General features: G+C 38.7%; 1 protein-coding gene across 1 annotated transcript in view; it reads right to left on the reverse strand.

Annotated features, from left to right (window-relative positions):
• Positions 1–5,622: 5,622 nt before the first annotated feature.
• The window catches only part of srms (src-related kinase lacking C-terminal regulatory tyrosine and N-terminal myristylation sites), a 34,033-nt gene continuing 23,763 nt past the window's right edge, over positions 5,623–15,892 (reverse strand). Inside the window, exons 5-8 of the mRNA XM_047370675.1 lie at positions 15,175–15,333; positions 13,535–13,716; positions 13,057–13,213; positions 5,623–9,015 (exon numbers count right to left, since the gene is read on the reverse strand). Coding sequence (XP_047226631.1) covers positions 8,816–9,015; positions 13,057–13,213; positions 13,535–13,716; positions 15,175–15,333 — 698 coding nt within the window. The 3' untranslated portion in view covers positions 5,623–8,815. The remainder of the gene's footprint in view (positions 9,016–13,056; positions 13,214–13,534; positions 13,717–15,174; positions 15,334–15,892) is intronic.

The following is a 15,892-nucleotide window of genomic DNA, read 5'->3' on the forward strand; positions in this document are numbered from 1 at the left end:
TTACCAACAGTCAAGCATGGTGGTGGTATTGTGATGGTTTGGGTCTGGTTTCTTGCTTCAGGACCTGAATGACTTGCCATAATTGATAGAACCATGAATTCTGCTCTCTAGCAAAAACCTTGAAGGTCATCAGTGTGTGATCTTAAGCAGCAGAATAATAATCAGAAGTATCCCTGGCTGCTGTATGGCCATAAACATGCTCAGAATCCTTCCAATATGACTTAAAATACTGCAAAGCAGAGTTAGACAGATTCCTCCACAGCAATGTTGAAAGACTTGTTGCCGGTTATCACAAATGCTTTACGGCAGCTGCTGCTACCATGGGGGCTACAACCAGTTATTAGGTTTAGGAGACAAACACATTTTCACCTAGTGCCAGGTGGTTTGGATAGCTTCTTTCCATAATAAATGAAATCATTTAAAAAGGCAAGTTTGGAATTACTCAGAATATCCTTGGCTGATATTAAAATTAGTCTGATGTTCTGAAATACTTAAGTGTGACAAAAAACCAAAAACAGAAGAAATCTATAAGGGGGCAAACAGTTTTTCACCTCACTGTACTTAACAGGTTTATCTGCCAGGTCACACTGGTCACATTTATTGCTCCTGCTCCTGCTACATAAGTCATAATCTGGCCCAAATATAACTTAACACACAACAATACATTTTTGTCTTTGTTTTATTTGCATCCTTTGCCTGCCTTTATTATTTGGGTCAACCTCTGTGTGTACAAATGTCTTTCCAACTTCTCTTTTTTTTATTTTTAGATGATTATGACTTTTTATGGGGCTGAACGGAGACACACAGGACTAGGATTCCTATCAAACAGTCGACTTATTTTTCTATTGACCAGTAAGGGTTTTGACCTCCGATGCAGGCTGGACAACTGCTGTTTCTCAGCTTACCACAAAGGAATGTACATACTGGAATTTATCATAATTTTCAGATATTACCAGACCCACTGTTTATTTGTCAAAAAATGCCCCCCATGGGAATAAAATGCATAATCCCAATAAAAATTCATAAGTTAGCAGTGCTTATGTTGTTAAGCACGTTCTACAGTTTGAGACTGTTAATTAGAATATTGAACACTGTAGAAATAAATGGTCTAAATTAGTCATTATTGGGCATAAAAATGACCACTACATGAAAGCAAAGTGCTTTCAATGCTACGTGTGAAATATGCATCAACGGGCAGTGGGATACAAATGCCACCTTAGCTACATTAAAAAAGCAGCTTGCAACAATGTTCTACATGGGGTAAAACAGCTCAAATCTTTGTATCTGTATAGTTTTGTCTGAAGATCTCTTCAGTTTTTTATTCAGTTTTATTTATATAGCGCCAATTCACAACACATGTCGTCTCAAGGCTCTTCACAAAAGTCAGGTTCATACATTCCAATTAATCCTAACTATTGAACAGTGCAGTCAGATTCAGTTATTTATTCAAATTGGATAAAAAGTTTTTCTGTCTAAGGAAACCCAGCAGATTGCATCCAGTCAGTGACTTGCAGCATTCACTCCTCCTGGATGAGCATGTAGAGACAGTGGACAGTCACTGGTATTGACTTTGCAGCAATCCCTCATACTGAGCATGCATGTAGCGACAGTGGAGAGGAAAAACTCCCTTTTAACAGGAAGAAACCTCCAGCAGAACCAGAACCAGGCTCAGTGTGAGCGGCCATCTGCCACGACCGACTGGGGGTTTGAGAGAACAGAGCAGAGACACAAAGAGAACAAAGAAGCACTGATCCAGGAGTACTTTCTATGGGAAGGAAAAGTAAATGTTAAAGGATGTAGCTCCTTTAGTCGTTTCACCTAGAAAGAAAGAACAGATAAACTCTGAGCCAGTTTTCAAGGTTAGAGTCTGAAATATAATTAGTTACAGTAGAAGCTCAGTCAATTGCCATGTCTAGGAGAGAGAAAGGGTTAAACACTAAAAAACAGGGCCATGTGGGTCATCGGTAGACGGTGGGCATTAAGTTGTTGCCAGCAGAAGCTCGGACGATGCCCCTCTCTAGAAAGGTGTCACAGGTAGACACAGAGTCAGGCCAGGTGTAGCTTCTAGGAAGAGAAAAGAGAGAGAACAAAGTTAAAAGCTGAAATAACAGGAAATAATGCAAAATTGGAGAGTAGTGTGAGAATGTAGCGAAGAGGGTGAAAGTGGTCATTATGTCCTCCAGCAGCCTCAGCCTATAGCAGCATAACTACACAGATAGTTTCAGTTCAGATTATTTAGTTAAACGGGGCTTATTTACAACAATGTCGTCTCAAGGAACCCCACAAAGTGTCCTACTGATGGTCATTGTTATACTAAAAACCACAATGATTGGGATGCCTCTCTCTGTCGGACTGATTATAACCATTGGAAAAGAGAAGGGGTCATACAGGTAGCAGAAATGGAGGGTGTGTTTGCACCTCAACCATAACTGAGCCGGTTTAGGCTAAACCTGACTCCCCCTTACTCCATCCAACAGGGAGGGAGGAAGGCTCCCTCCCTGATAAACTAAGCCACTCTAACTATAAGCTTTATCAAAAAGGAAAGTTTTAAGCCTAGCCTTAAAAGTAGACAGGGTGTCTGCCTCACGGACTAAAACTGGGAGCTGGTTCCACAGGAGAGGAGCCTGATAACTAAAGGATCTGCCTCCCATTCTACTTCTAGAGACTCTAGGAACCACCAGTAAACCTGAAGTCTGAGAACGAAGTGCTCTGTTAGGAACATATGGACCAATCAGATCTCTGATGTATGATGGAGCTACAGGGGTTGGACAATGAAACTGAAACACCTGTCATTTTAGTGTGGGAGGTTTCATTGCTAAATTGGACCAGCCTGGTAGCCAGTCTTCATTGATTGCACATTGCACCAGTAAGAGCAGAGTGTGAAGGTTCAAATTAGCAGGGTAAGAGCACAGTTTTGCTCAAAATATTGAAATGCACACAACATTATGGGTGACATACCAGAGTTCAAAAGAGGACAAATTGTTGGTGCACGTCTTGCTGGCGCATCTGTGACCAAGACAGCAAGTCTTTGTGATGTATCAAGAGCCACGGTATCCAGGGTAATGTCAGCATACCACCAAGAAGGACAAACCACATCCAACAGGATTAACTGTGGACACAAGAGGAAGCAGTCTGAAAGGGATGTTTGGGTGCTAACCTGGATTGTATCCAAAAAACATAAAACCACGGCTGCCCAAATCACGGCAGAATTAAATGTGCACCTCAACTCTCCTGTTTCCACCAGAACTGTCCATCAGGAGCTCCACAGGGTCAATATACACGGCCGGGCTGCTTTAGCCAGACCTTTGGTCACTCAAGCAAATGCCAAACGTTGGTTTCAATGGTGCAAGGAGCGCAAATCTTGGGCTGTGGATAATGTGAAACATGTATTGTTCTCTGATGAGTCCACCTTTACTGTTTTCCCCACATCTGGGAGAGTTACGGTGTGGAGAAGCCCCAAAGAAGCGTACCACCCAGACTGCTGCATGCCCAGAGTGAAGCATGGGGGTGGATCAATGATGGTTTGGGCTGCCATATCATGGCATTCCCTTGGCCCAATACTTGTACTAGATGGGCGCGTCACTGCCAAGGACTACCGAACCATTCTTGAGGACCATGTGCATCCAATGGTTCAAACATTGTATCCTGAAGGCGGTGCCGTGTATCAGGATGACAATGCACCAATACACACAGCAAGACTGGTGAAAGATTGGTTTGATGAACATGAAAGTGAAGTTGAACATCTCCCATGGCCTGCACAGTCACCAGATCTAAATATTATTGAGCCACTTTGGGGTGTTTTGGAGGAGCGAGTCAGGAAACGTTTTCCTCCACCAGTATCACGTAGTGACCTGGCCACTATCCTGCAAGAAGAATGGCTTAAAATCCCTCTGACCACTGTGCAGGACTTGTATATGTCATTCCCAAGACGAATTGACGCTGTATTGGCAACAAAAGGAGGCCCTACATCATACTAATAAATTATTGTGGTCTAAAACCAGGTGTTTCAGTTTCATTGTCCAAACCCTGTACATCATTAAGGGCTTTATATGTGAGGAGGAGAATTTTAAATTCTATTCTGGATTTAACAGGGAGCCAATGAAGGGAAGCTAAAATAGGAGAAATATGATCTCTCTTTTTAATTTTCATCAGAACTCTTGCTGCAGCATTTTGAATCAGCTGAAGGCTTTTAACTGCATTTTGTGGACATCCTGATAGTAACGACTTACGATAGTCCAGCCTTGAAGTAACAAATGCATGGACTAGTTTTTCAGCGTCACTCCTGGATAGGATATTTCTCATTTTGTCAATGTTCCAGAGGTGAAAGAAGGAAACCTAGAAACCTGTTTAATATGGGATTTAAATGACGTGTCCTGGTCAAAAACAACACCAAGGTCTTTTACTATATTACTGGAGGTCAATTTAATGCCATCCAGGTTAAGTGATTGACTAAGCAGTTTCTTTTTTAAAGACTCCGGTCTAAAGATGACAACTTCTGTCTTGTCTGAATTTAGAAGCAGAAAATGTAAAGTCATCCAAGTTTTTATGTCTTCAAGACATGCTTGTAGTCTATCTAACTGGTTGGGTTCATCAGGATTTATGGATAAGTAAAGCTGAGTATCATCAGCGTAACAGTGAAAAGTTATCCTATGCTGCCTGATAATTTGACCTATTGGAAGCATATATATAGTAAAGAGAATTGGCCCAAGTACTGAACCCTGTGGTACTCCACAATTAACCCTGGAGTTTAAAGATGATTTATCATTTACATGAACAAACTGGAATCTGTCAGACAGATAAGATTTAAACCAGCCTAGCGATGTTCCCCTGATTCCTACAGCATATTCCAGCCTTTCTAAGAGAATATTATGGTCGACTGGTTCAAATGCAGCACTGAGATCTAACAGAACCAGAACAGACACAAGTCCATTATCTGAAGCCATAAGAATATCATTAGTGACTTTCAGCAGAGCTGTTTCAGTGCTATGATGAGCTCTGAAACCTGACTGAAACTCTTCAAACAGGTCATTGCTGTGTAAATGTTCACACATTTGATTAGCAACTATTTTCTCAAGAATTTTAGATAAGAATGGAAGATTGGATATAGGTCTGTAATTTTTCAAGTCATCTCGATTAAGCGAAGGTTTCTTAAGTAAAGGTTTAATTACAGCTACCTTAAAAGCTTGTGGTTCTGATCCATTTACTAAAGATAAATGAATCAGATCTAAAATGGGGCTGGTAATCAGAGGGAACACTTCCTTAAATAATTTGGTTGGGATTGGGTCTAACATACAAGTTGAAGGTTTAGATGAAGCTAATATTTCTGATAACTCAGGAAGCTCCACAGGATCAAAACAGTCCAAACACAAATCAGGTTCTGCAGTTATTTCCAATGTTGTCTCACTTGCTAAGGATGAAATAATCATCTTCAGGAGTATGTCAAATATTTTATTTTTAATAGAATCAATTTTATTTAAGAAGAATCCCATAAAGTCATGAATGCTAAGATCTTTAACATATTGAAGCTCCATTTTCCAATATATTTTCTTTTGCTGTTTCAGGTCAATTTCTCCTCTAAAAATGAGTGAATAGATGACAAAGACAGTGAAAAGCACAAGTTCTTTTTTTTGTAAACAAGACATTAAATGTTTTATTTTTTGCATAATTTGTGTTTGGTACCTGAACACAAAAAGCCACAAATACAAACAATGACTCATAATTTGGTGATTATGGCTCAAGTTTCCCGAACTTGGCTTCATCTGCTGCAAATCTCATGCATAAAAACACCCAGAATTGGTTAATTCATAAATTGCATTGCAAGTTGCAACATTACAGTTTTATATGCCTCAATTGAAGATAACCCCACAGGATGTGGCTATGCCACCATGCAAGTCTTTCTCGTCCAAATGTCTTTTCTGTAGCTCAAATATCATCAGTTAACTGTGTGTACAGTCTGTATTGTAAACATAGGCACCGTAGTTGTTACTGGACATCAGTGTGGCTCATTCAAAGAGCTTAAGGCATGGACATATGGCAATGTGTTCCAGTGGCTTTTCAAGCGCTGGGTTACTCACCATTAAATGCATCTTGAGTTAATAAAAAAAAGCGTTTAAAAACACTTTTGTTAAGATGTTTCAGATATGTAATATGTAGCCAAGCCTCCATAATTCAAAAATACTTTATTAATCCCAAATGGAAATTAAGCCCCTACAACAAAGGGTAAACTGTTTAAAAGACCTTCTGATAACAAGACAGACAGAACAGATCTGCATGAAGTCAGGAAACAAAGAAGTGGACAAATAAAAATACAAAAATAGATCTTTTTACAGTCTGTCCTGAGAGCAGCACTGGAGCACAAGCTGAACAGTAAATGTTTCAGCCCCTGTTAGATTATCAGCCCGGGCCTCACCTGTGTTTTAGAATCAGAGAATAGCAGGCTAAAGAAACTGTGCTGAGGTGCAGCATGTACCAAACAAATCTGCTATTAGATGCATGATCAATTACCATGCTAACATGTATTACGTTAACATGCTTCCACACGGCAAGCTGTCATGCTCATCAGCTTCGAAACAACAATTCAGTAACAATAAACATTATTGGCATTTTTAGCAAGAGTGAAATAAGAACCTTGGTACCACATGGAAGACATGGGCTGCAGGATTTGGGCCCAGTTCAGCATAGTGTTGTAGAAAAGCAACCAATCATGGCTGCTACAGTTCTTAGATTTTAGTGCTACAAGCAAATATTTAAAGAAGCTAATGCAGATTACACCAAAAACACCAACTGTGGGCTCTAAATGTGTTTGAAGAAGCATTTCTAACATCAGATGGAGCTAGGTTAGCTGGTTCCTTTTGTTTCTAATTTTTATGCCAAGCTAGGCTAGTTTTGAGGGCAATTATTCACCTTTTGCAGAAATCATGAAGAAGAGAAATGGATAGACGATACAGCAGTCTCCTCTAAAGGCTGCTGTATAGAATTTAAATATAGCCAAAAGTATTTAGATTTCTACCCATGAGCTCTGCTGTCGCTGTAGCCCATAAAATGGCAACTAGAGTATTTATATTTATGTACATATTTTAACCAGATGGCAGCAATATGCCATATAAAGATATGCAGCTATTAGTATGTTTCTAACCCTGTATAACAAATCTTCAAAATCATTTCATTTTCTCAGAAAACATCAGTACTTTTAGAAATTTGTTTTGTTTGTAATTCATGAATTTGTTGAACTGAACAGTTTGGGTATTTGTCACATCATATAGTTTAGAATATTGCAAAGTTCAGAACATTAAATCAGCTCAGACATTTTTTCATGGCTGTAGGATTTAATCAAGGTGGCCCTTTTGAATAATGTACATTTTAACAACAATACTGTGTTCACCAACACTGAAAACATATTAATATACACCCTAGTTGCCATTTTATGAGCTACACACAAAAAAACATGCGGGCCCCATATAGATTTTGTACAGGATGGGTCGGTAGTAAGTGGACCTGGGCTCACAATGGGCTTCTTCACTGTGACCCACTTGGGTTGACTAAATGGGCATGTAAACCTTAGCTGGGTCTCAAATGGCTTAAGAAAATCATTTCATGCTGTGGAAAACTTTACCCATAATTATCCGAATCAACTCCGTATGGATAATTTTACTTGAGGCCTCTATGTAACTCGTGGACACCCTGATCTGGTGCTCATTATTCAGCCCATTTCCTACTTATACTGGCCCTATATGTAAATATCAGCTGGTACAACAGGGGTTGTGCAAAGGTGTGAACAATCGGCAGCCATACTTTAAATTCAATATGGCAGCCGGAAGAGGAAGCACCTTCTTGGATGTTTTCTTGGTGTAGACAAACTTATATACGAAACCTTGTGCTTTCTACAAAAATGAACCTTAGTAATCATTTGCCACTTTGCCAGAGGATAACATTAGCCTAATTATCTACTGTTGTGAAAACAGATAAATTCACATTTAAAAAGGTGTTGGCTTGTCAGTCAACATTTGGACTTTTTCCAAGTATTCCTTAAACTAAAATGCAACTCTTAGCAGAAAAACCCCCATTATTTGGTGTAAAGTTTATTCCTGCAAAGACTTTGTTCTCTTAATATAAAAGAAACACTGAGATAAGGGAGCACTTTAGTAATCATTATGTTTGAATATGGTTTAATGAGAAGAAAGAGTTCAGTGGAGGCACCAGGTGGAGTCACATAAAAAACCAAAGCTGTTCTTGATGAAACTTAAAGGTCCTTTAAGACCAAACTGCCATCCAGTCTTTTCCTCAAGATATTTAGCTCTGGAGCAAGAAGTGTTAAACTGATAAAGGAATACAATTCATTTTCTCTAGACTAATTTAGCTAAATGTGGCTTAAAATCCAGCTTTCATTTAAATATTGGAGAAAATATCAATATTTCACAATTTGTTTGCATCCAAAACAGAAGTGAATCAGTAACATACCCCCCAGCATGTCAGCTCGTAATATTTCAAACATGGCACATTTCATATATTATAATCTATAAACACACGAGTAGAATTTCAAACCAGTTTCAGGTGTTTGCTGAGTTCCTATTTAAAGACTCATCTCTGGCGTCTTGCAGTCACTCTCTGAAATACCTTCGGTTTTCTTCGTCCTTTTCTTCTCCAGCATTTTATCCATGTTGGGCTGCTTGTGTTGCTCTTCTTTTTCCATCCTCTTCCTTTAATACCATAGTCTTTTTAAAGCTTTTACAGATACCTCACAGATTCCTCATCAACATTTTCTTCTGTCTTTGTTTTGTAGGCTTCCAGTCAGCAGAAGAAGGTCACTGTTTACCTTCTACACCTCTACAGTCTTGTAATAAATCCGTTCATATATGGAATCCAGCTCGCTCTGCAGGGCGTGGAACGAAGGTCTTTTGGACGGCTCAAGATGCCAGCAGTTCAACATGATTCGGTAAATGTTCTGAGGACAGTGGTGAGGACACGACAGCCGATGCCCTGATGTTAAAATTTCCAGAACTTCTTTATTGGTTTTTCCTAAAGGGAAAAGGGATATGAGGAGATAGAAGGGAAAAATAAATGTAAAAAACAGTAGCCACATGGTAGATTAGCTAAAATAAATCCACATAATGGGTTCTGAATTCTGCCTGATCTCATCAATATTATCGATAAGATAAGGTTTTAATTGTGGGTGTTATTGTCGTCTTTAAAAGATAAAATAACTAACACATCCACATGCAGTAGCTTGCTGATGTTCACAACTAAACGATGCAACACAGATAAATTCTGGATTCTAACAACAAAAGGATTTCACCGTCTTCGGACCCATCCTTTCAACCACAGTTGTTTTGTTATCAACTCCTACATTATTGGTGAGAATATTTTCCTCTAATGGAATAAGTTCAGTAACAGAAACACTCCCCGGATCCACCTTCCTGGAACAGCCTAACCGGATGTTTGCATAATTGAACCTACAGTAGAAAATAATTGAAACTTATCCTCTAAAGCTTTTAAAGTTGAAACACTTTAGTACTAGAACACGCTATAGTAATATAAATAAACATAGAATGGAAGAATTTCTAGGTTCCTCTCTGGTAGAACCGGCTCTCAGTCGGAGATCACAAAGCAAACTCGGTTTACTCCTAAACGGACGGTTCAGATACGTCACAATGGAGTTCTGTTGAGAAGGTATGACCAGGACAGAGGAAGATTTGCTAACACAGAGGCCCAAAAATGATACAGGGGCTCAGTCTTGTCCGATAACTGAATCAGACTGCAACCTAAAAATAAAGTCTTGCGAGGAGACTGATGCAAATCAAAGGTTTCGTTTTTAGAGTTTCGACCTTTTCTTGGTGTATCTTCTATATGTTGCAATAACTAACAAACCCTGTATACATTGCATATACTCGTCATAATAAAACGCTGTTGTAACCTAATCCAACTGTATTACTGTTTTCTAATTCCTTTTATAAAATCAATAAAAGCCTTCCCTCTATTCAAACAGCTTTCTCTTATTTAGTACTGAAGTCAGACTGACATTATATGGGTCAGGGTGTGATGTGTGAAAAAGCATCAATACTTTTCAAATGTATTTTAAAATCCACAGAACTGTGATAGTGTAAGGAAAGGATGTTTAGTTTATCTTAAAAATCCACAAATCAAAAAAATCTTTATGTATTTGAGATTTCTATAATGAAATTATTCCTGAAAAAAGATTTCAGATATTCACAAGAACCTTCTTTCTTTCCAAAGTATCAAAGTCAAAAGTTTTCATTTTAATTTTTCATGCAAGACATTCAAAATATCTTTCTAGATGTTTATTTATTCATTTAGTTATTCAGTTGCTTGTTTGACATTTAACTAGAAATAATGTGAGTACAGGATATTCTACAGTACAATAAATTACAAATATCTAGAAAACGTTTACATTTTAAATATCTAAAAGTGAGCATTCAACAGATAACATTGGGATTGCAGAGGTATAAAATGTTTATGTCGCTTGTGTCAGAAGCCTATTAGATACAATATTTTTTTTATACAAAAGAAGAATGTAGATGTTAATGTTAGGAGCTAAAAGCCAAAAACACCTTACTGAGAAGAGTGGAGTCATTTGTCCATGGAGGGAAAATGTTTAGGATTGCTGAGCTGACAGATTTAGGTACTTGGATACCTGAAATGTTCTTTTTTACATGGAAAAACCAGCCAGTTTATAGATATCTGATTTAAAGATCCTGGTTAACTATTATATGATAAAACAGCTTGCCATCTTTCTCATGATAGGGCTGGTTTTTTTTTTTTTTTTTTACAGGAATGTATTTAATACACACTTGTGCATTAATTAGCATTAGAAAAGCCAGTACAACTCCTCCTGCTTTAAATTGTAGCTCCTTATAAGTTATTTTTATCTGGTCTCTGGCATCAGGAAAAAAACAATTTGCTCCAAAAATTTGCATATTTCTTTCTCTTTGGTCAGCATTGCTAATGCAGTATTGCTTCCCTTTGTGCCTCTGTTTGTTTTTACACCTGCTGCACACTAGCAAGGCTATCTAATGCAAACATGGTGGTGGTCTAAAGGTTGATAAAATTGTATAAGCATGAACTGCAATAACATTTTGTGGACTAGAGTTGGTTTGACACGACAGAAATCCACTTTTGTTTTTGCTCTCCTTTGACCAGTCGTTAGCTGAACAGCTTATCTCTCAAAGTGAGAATGATGAGAGGGTCAAAATACAGCAGGGAAGACATTATCTATTCATAAACTCCCAACAAATCCCATTAGCCACCAACTACCTTTCTTTACTTTGCCCATTTCTCTCTCTCCATATGCAGTATTGTAAGTGAGTGCTGTCATCATTATCTTTGTTTTGACATGACTTGTTTTTGTGCTCTTTGTCTCCATGACTGCCCTCCCTACCAAGAAGGGGCAACAAAAACAGACAAACTGGGAATAACTAATGCAACCAAACTGTAAAATGAAAGAAATGAATTGAGTTTGTATTTGATTTCATTTTCCTAAACTTGTTTGCTTTCTTTGTGAAATTTCTGTTGTGAACTGGTGCTGTCTAGATTTTAAAACACTGGACAATTATGTTATATTAAATCACAAAAAGCATACAGGTCCCTGCAAAAGTATTTACACCCCTGAACATTTTCACCTAATGTTGGGTTATGACCACAAAACATCAGTGGGATTTATAAACCAACATAGTAGAGCATAATTGTATAGTAGAAGTAAAGTTACTTATAGTTCTTATCATTTTACAAATAAAATGTGAAAAGTGCAGCAGTCCCCTTTACTCTGACACCTCTAAATGCAACCCAGTGTATCCATCTGCCTTCAGAAGTCAGTTAACTAGTCAATACAGTCCAGCTGTGTGTATTTAAATATCCGTACAAATGTACCTGTTTGTTTCTGGGCTCAGAGGTTGGTTAAAGAACCTTACAGAACAAACAGCATCATGAAGACAGAAGGAACATAACAGACAGGTCAGGCAGAACGTTGTGGAGAAGTTCAAAGGAGGGTTAGGTTCTACAACAGTATCCCAAGCTTTGACCATCTCACAGAACTGTCCAATCCATCTGAAAATGGAGCGAGGATGGCACAATTGGAAACCTACCAACACAGAGTCGTCCACCTAAACCAACAGGTATGGCACGGAGAGCATTAATTAGAGTAGGAGCCAAAAGGCCCATTGTAACTCTGGAGGAGCAGCAGAGTCTGACCTCAATGGAGAGTGGCAAGAAGAAAGGCCTATTTAAAGTTTTCCACAAGTCATGTAGTAGACAGAGATGATGGGAAGGTGGATCAAGCTACATACAGGGCAATCCCAGAGGAAAACCTGCTAGAAGCTGCAACAGACTTAAAAGTGGGGTGTAAACTCTTTATGTCATTTATATATATTACACCACCTTATGGAACTTGGTTTATTCAGACTAAGTGCTTTATGAATAAAGGTGGTATTCTATGGTACAATTATGCATTACTTATGCATTACTTTGTCTATCACATAAAATATAAATAAAATAAACTGAAGAGTCTAGGGCAGGGGTCTGTAACCTGTAAGTGGCTTTTTGGACTTTCCACAATCGCTCTTAATAACTTGACAAAGAACTAAGTAATGTTTTTCAAATATAGATATACTAACAAATGTAGGGTTTAGTAGTTTTTTTCATGGAATAATTGCATTTAACATCAATGGTATATCAACATGTCATAGAAAAAAATATATCTATCCTTTTTTTGCAAACATTTTATGTTTGTCAATTACAAGCTAAAAATGGAAATAAAATGGTGGTTCTTTAAAAATGTCACGTTTCCTATAGTACATATTTATCAAAAATTATAAGCTGTCTTTTTTATGTAACATTTGTAGCTCTAAACAAGTTTTATTTAGCTGGACTGAGGGCAAAAATGCCTCTTTGGATTGTAAAGGTGGTGGACCCCTGGCCTAGGGTATGAATACTTCTACAAGGCACTGCAAATACTTTCAGTGTTCCTCTTACTTTTAATGTCTTCATCTGAGGAACAAACTGGTTTGTACACAAATGAAACAAAGGAGGAGGAAGTGACTACTGCACCTTCGTAAGGCATTTTGCCACGTGACGTAATCTCATACAGAAGCACACCAAACGACCAGACGTCTGATTTCACAGAGAAGCGCTGGTGCAGTGCTGCTTCAGGAGCTGTCCACCGTACTGGGATCTTTGTGTTTCTACTGGCAGTATATACACTGTCCTGCAGAGATGGATGGCCAGAGTACACAGATAGCGGGTCAGTTTCAACAAATTTCCTTTAAAAATGCCCTGCACTCAATTCTGCTGTATTTTTGTGCAGGATGAGCAGGATTAGTATCAGTACAGTCTTATCATCAGGTTAGGAGAACATACGATAGAGTCTCAAAAGTTTGACACATCACTCATAAAAGCATCTAAAATGTGTTAAATGACCTGATTTTTTTGTGAAATATCAAAAAAAAACAACATGTTGAATCTCTTAGGAGCCAAAGACTTAGAAGAAATAAATAACAGTTGGCCATGACTCCTCAACCCTGCTTACCTTAATTATCCGGGCCAATCCAAAGTCAGCCACCTTGCAGACCAGATCATCTCCCACTAGAATGTTTCTGGCAGCTAGGTCCCTGTGGACAATGTGTCTGTCCTCCAAGTAGCCCATGCCGTCTGCAACCTGACTGCTCATGTAGATGAGATGAGCTGTTTTCAGCATCTGGCCTTCATTTGCTAAGAACACAATTTCACAATCAGTGTCTTTTTTAACCCACACACACAAATGTGCAAACATTTCACTGGTTTTAACCTCACCGCGCTGGTTGCCTAAAATGCATTCTTAAATGCCTCCCATTTTAGGATGGTTTTTAAATGTTTGTGTTTGTTTTTAAATCTTTAAATGATCTTGCATGTCCCTACATCTCTTAAACAAATCTTTCTTAAAAAAGAAAATGAGGCTTTGTGTCTCTTTGAGACTCCTGTATAAATACACGTTATGAATAAATGAATGAATGAACCAATTACCAAGTTTTGTATTGCTTTTAAGCATGTTTCAATCAATGGGGAATTAGGATCCCTGAGTACCGAGAAGGTGGCTCCACACTTGCTGCTGAATATAAGGCTGTTTACTGTCAATCTTTCAGTGCCCATTTGGGCTGAGGTGCACGTTATTCGATAACATCTTCTTTTTCTTCAGCGGGTCAGTGGGTGCAGAGAGCAGAAGAAGAAGGAGCGCCAATCATGCAAAATTCATCACTGTTTCTGGGTCTGCCCCTGGGTTCCTTTTCTACGTAGACTTGGCGAAAGCTGACTCATCTCAGCCACTTCTCACCCAGCTGAACAACACTACAACACACACTAAAGGTCATGACTTCATCTTTCCTAAAAAAAAAACCAGAAGATGCCTAACAGATCCGCATCACATGCAAGAAGCAGATATCAGACCCTGAGGTTCCCAGACCAGACATCCTCCACTCTATGACCACACCTTCAGACCCCGTGCAAGAACAGAACCAACAGGATTGGGGGGAGAGGCGGAGTCCATCCCGCACTGTGCTGCAGTATCAACAGTATAAACCAATATTTATTCTCCACTGTCGCCACATGCTTGCTCAGAATAACAGTCAAGCAATCAGCTGGGAGATGACGTGACCTGAATTTGACTATATTGTGTTAATTAGAACCATACTGGACTGTATGTACTTGAATCTGAATTTAAACTGGTAGAAACCTGGATATAAACTGGACCTGTTTGTCTTGTAAAGAGCCTGTAATTACTCTTATTATTTGACACCAAATAGGTCAAATTAAATGACTTGTTCATGAATTGTTACAAGCAGAGTTGAACTTTTATTTAGTTACATTCTGTCAAAATCAATATCACGAGGAACACATGACAAACTAACCTCCTTCACATATAAACACTCTGTCACAATTTAATGCTGCAAACAACTACAGACTATTCATTTGTTAATTTTATGTTAAAAGCTGGCATAAATGGTGAGATAATCTGTTCTTGTGTGATTAAGGATGACCTTATGCTCAGTCACTGAAAACTGATCTAATTACAGGCAGCAAAATGAAAATCTCCTGAGAGGAGTAACACATTCCCTGATAAAACAGTTAAGCTACTAGAAGGAAAGGTCATCTGGAGCACTTTCAGACCAGAGGGCAACAAGTGTGTGCACTTACAGGCGAGGTAGGATTTGAGGCTTCCTTTGCTCATGAGTTCAGTTACAATGTAGACAGGTTCTCCTCTGGAGCACATGGCCAGCAGCTGGATCAGTTTGGGATGGTGGAGGCTCTTTAGTGCCTGAACTTCCTTTACAAACTCATCCTGCTTTGTGTCCTCTGAGGAAACAAGAAGAAAAAGAAGGTTTGCTCAGATTTATCTCTTTTTATCTTGATTCTGTTCTCAGTTTAAAAGTTTGGCCATATGTGTAGGATTTTAAATGCATAGAACATGTCCCCTCTTTGTGTCATAGAACATATGAATTGCCAGGATATACTATTCTTTCTAAATCAAAAACTAAGCCACATGCAAAAGAACTCGATGAAAAACAAATTCCAATCTGTCTCCATAAGATGAGGAATATAAGAAACAAGGAGATACTACTGATCACAGGCAGTAAAATTGATCATTATCAGAGCAATCACCTCTACTAATGCAGAGGTTTGGGCTGTTTTGCTGTTCTGGAGCACGTAGGTGCGTCTTCACACTATGCCAAGGCAGAAAGACATCAGCAATGACCTGAAAGAAGCCATGGTTGCTGCCCGTCAGAAATTATCCTGAATAATTTGTTCTCAGGATTAACCCTGGTGTGAAATGTTGAAGACAGCCGTCCTGAGAGTGGACATCCAAGAGTGTCCAAGAGCAGTTATTTTTAATCTGTTTACCCTGCAGTGGTTT

The sequence above is a fragment of the Girardinichthys multiradiatus genome, chromosome 1 (genome assembly GCF_021462225.1).
Source record: "Girardinichthys multiradiatus isolate DD_20200921_A chromosome 1, DD_fGirMul_XY1, whole genome shotgun sequence".
Classification (NCBI taxonomy): domain Eukaryota; kingdom Metazoa; phylum Chordata; class Actinopteri; order Cyprinodontiformes; family Goodeidae; genus Girardinichthys; species Girardinichthys multiradiatus.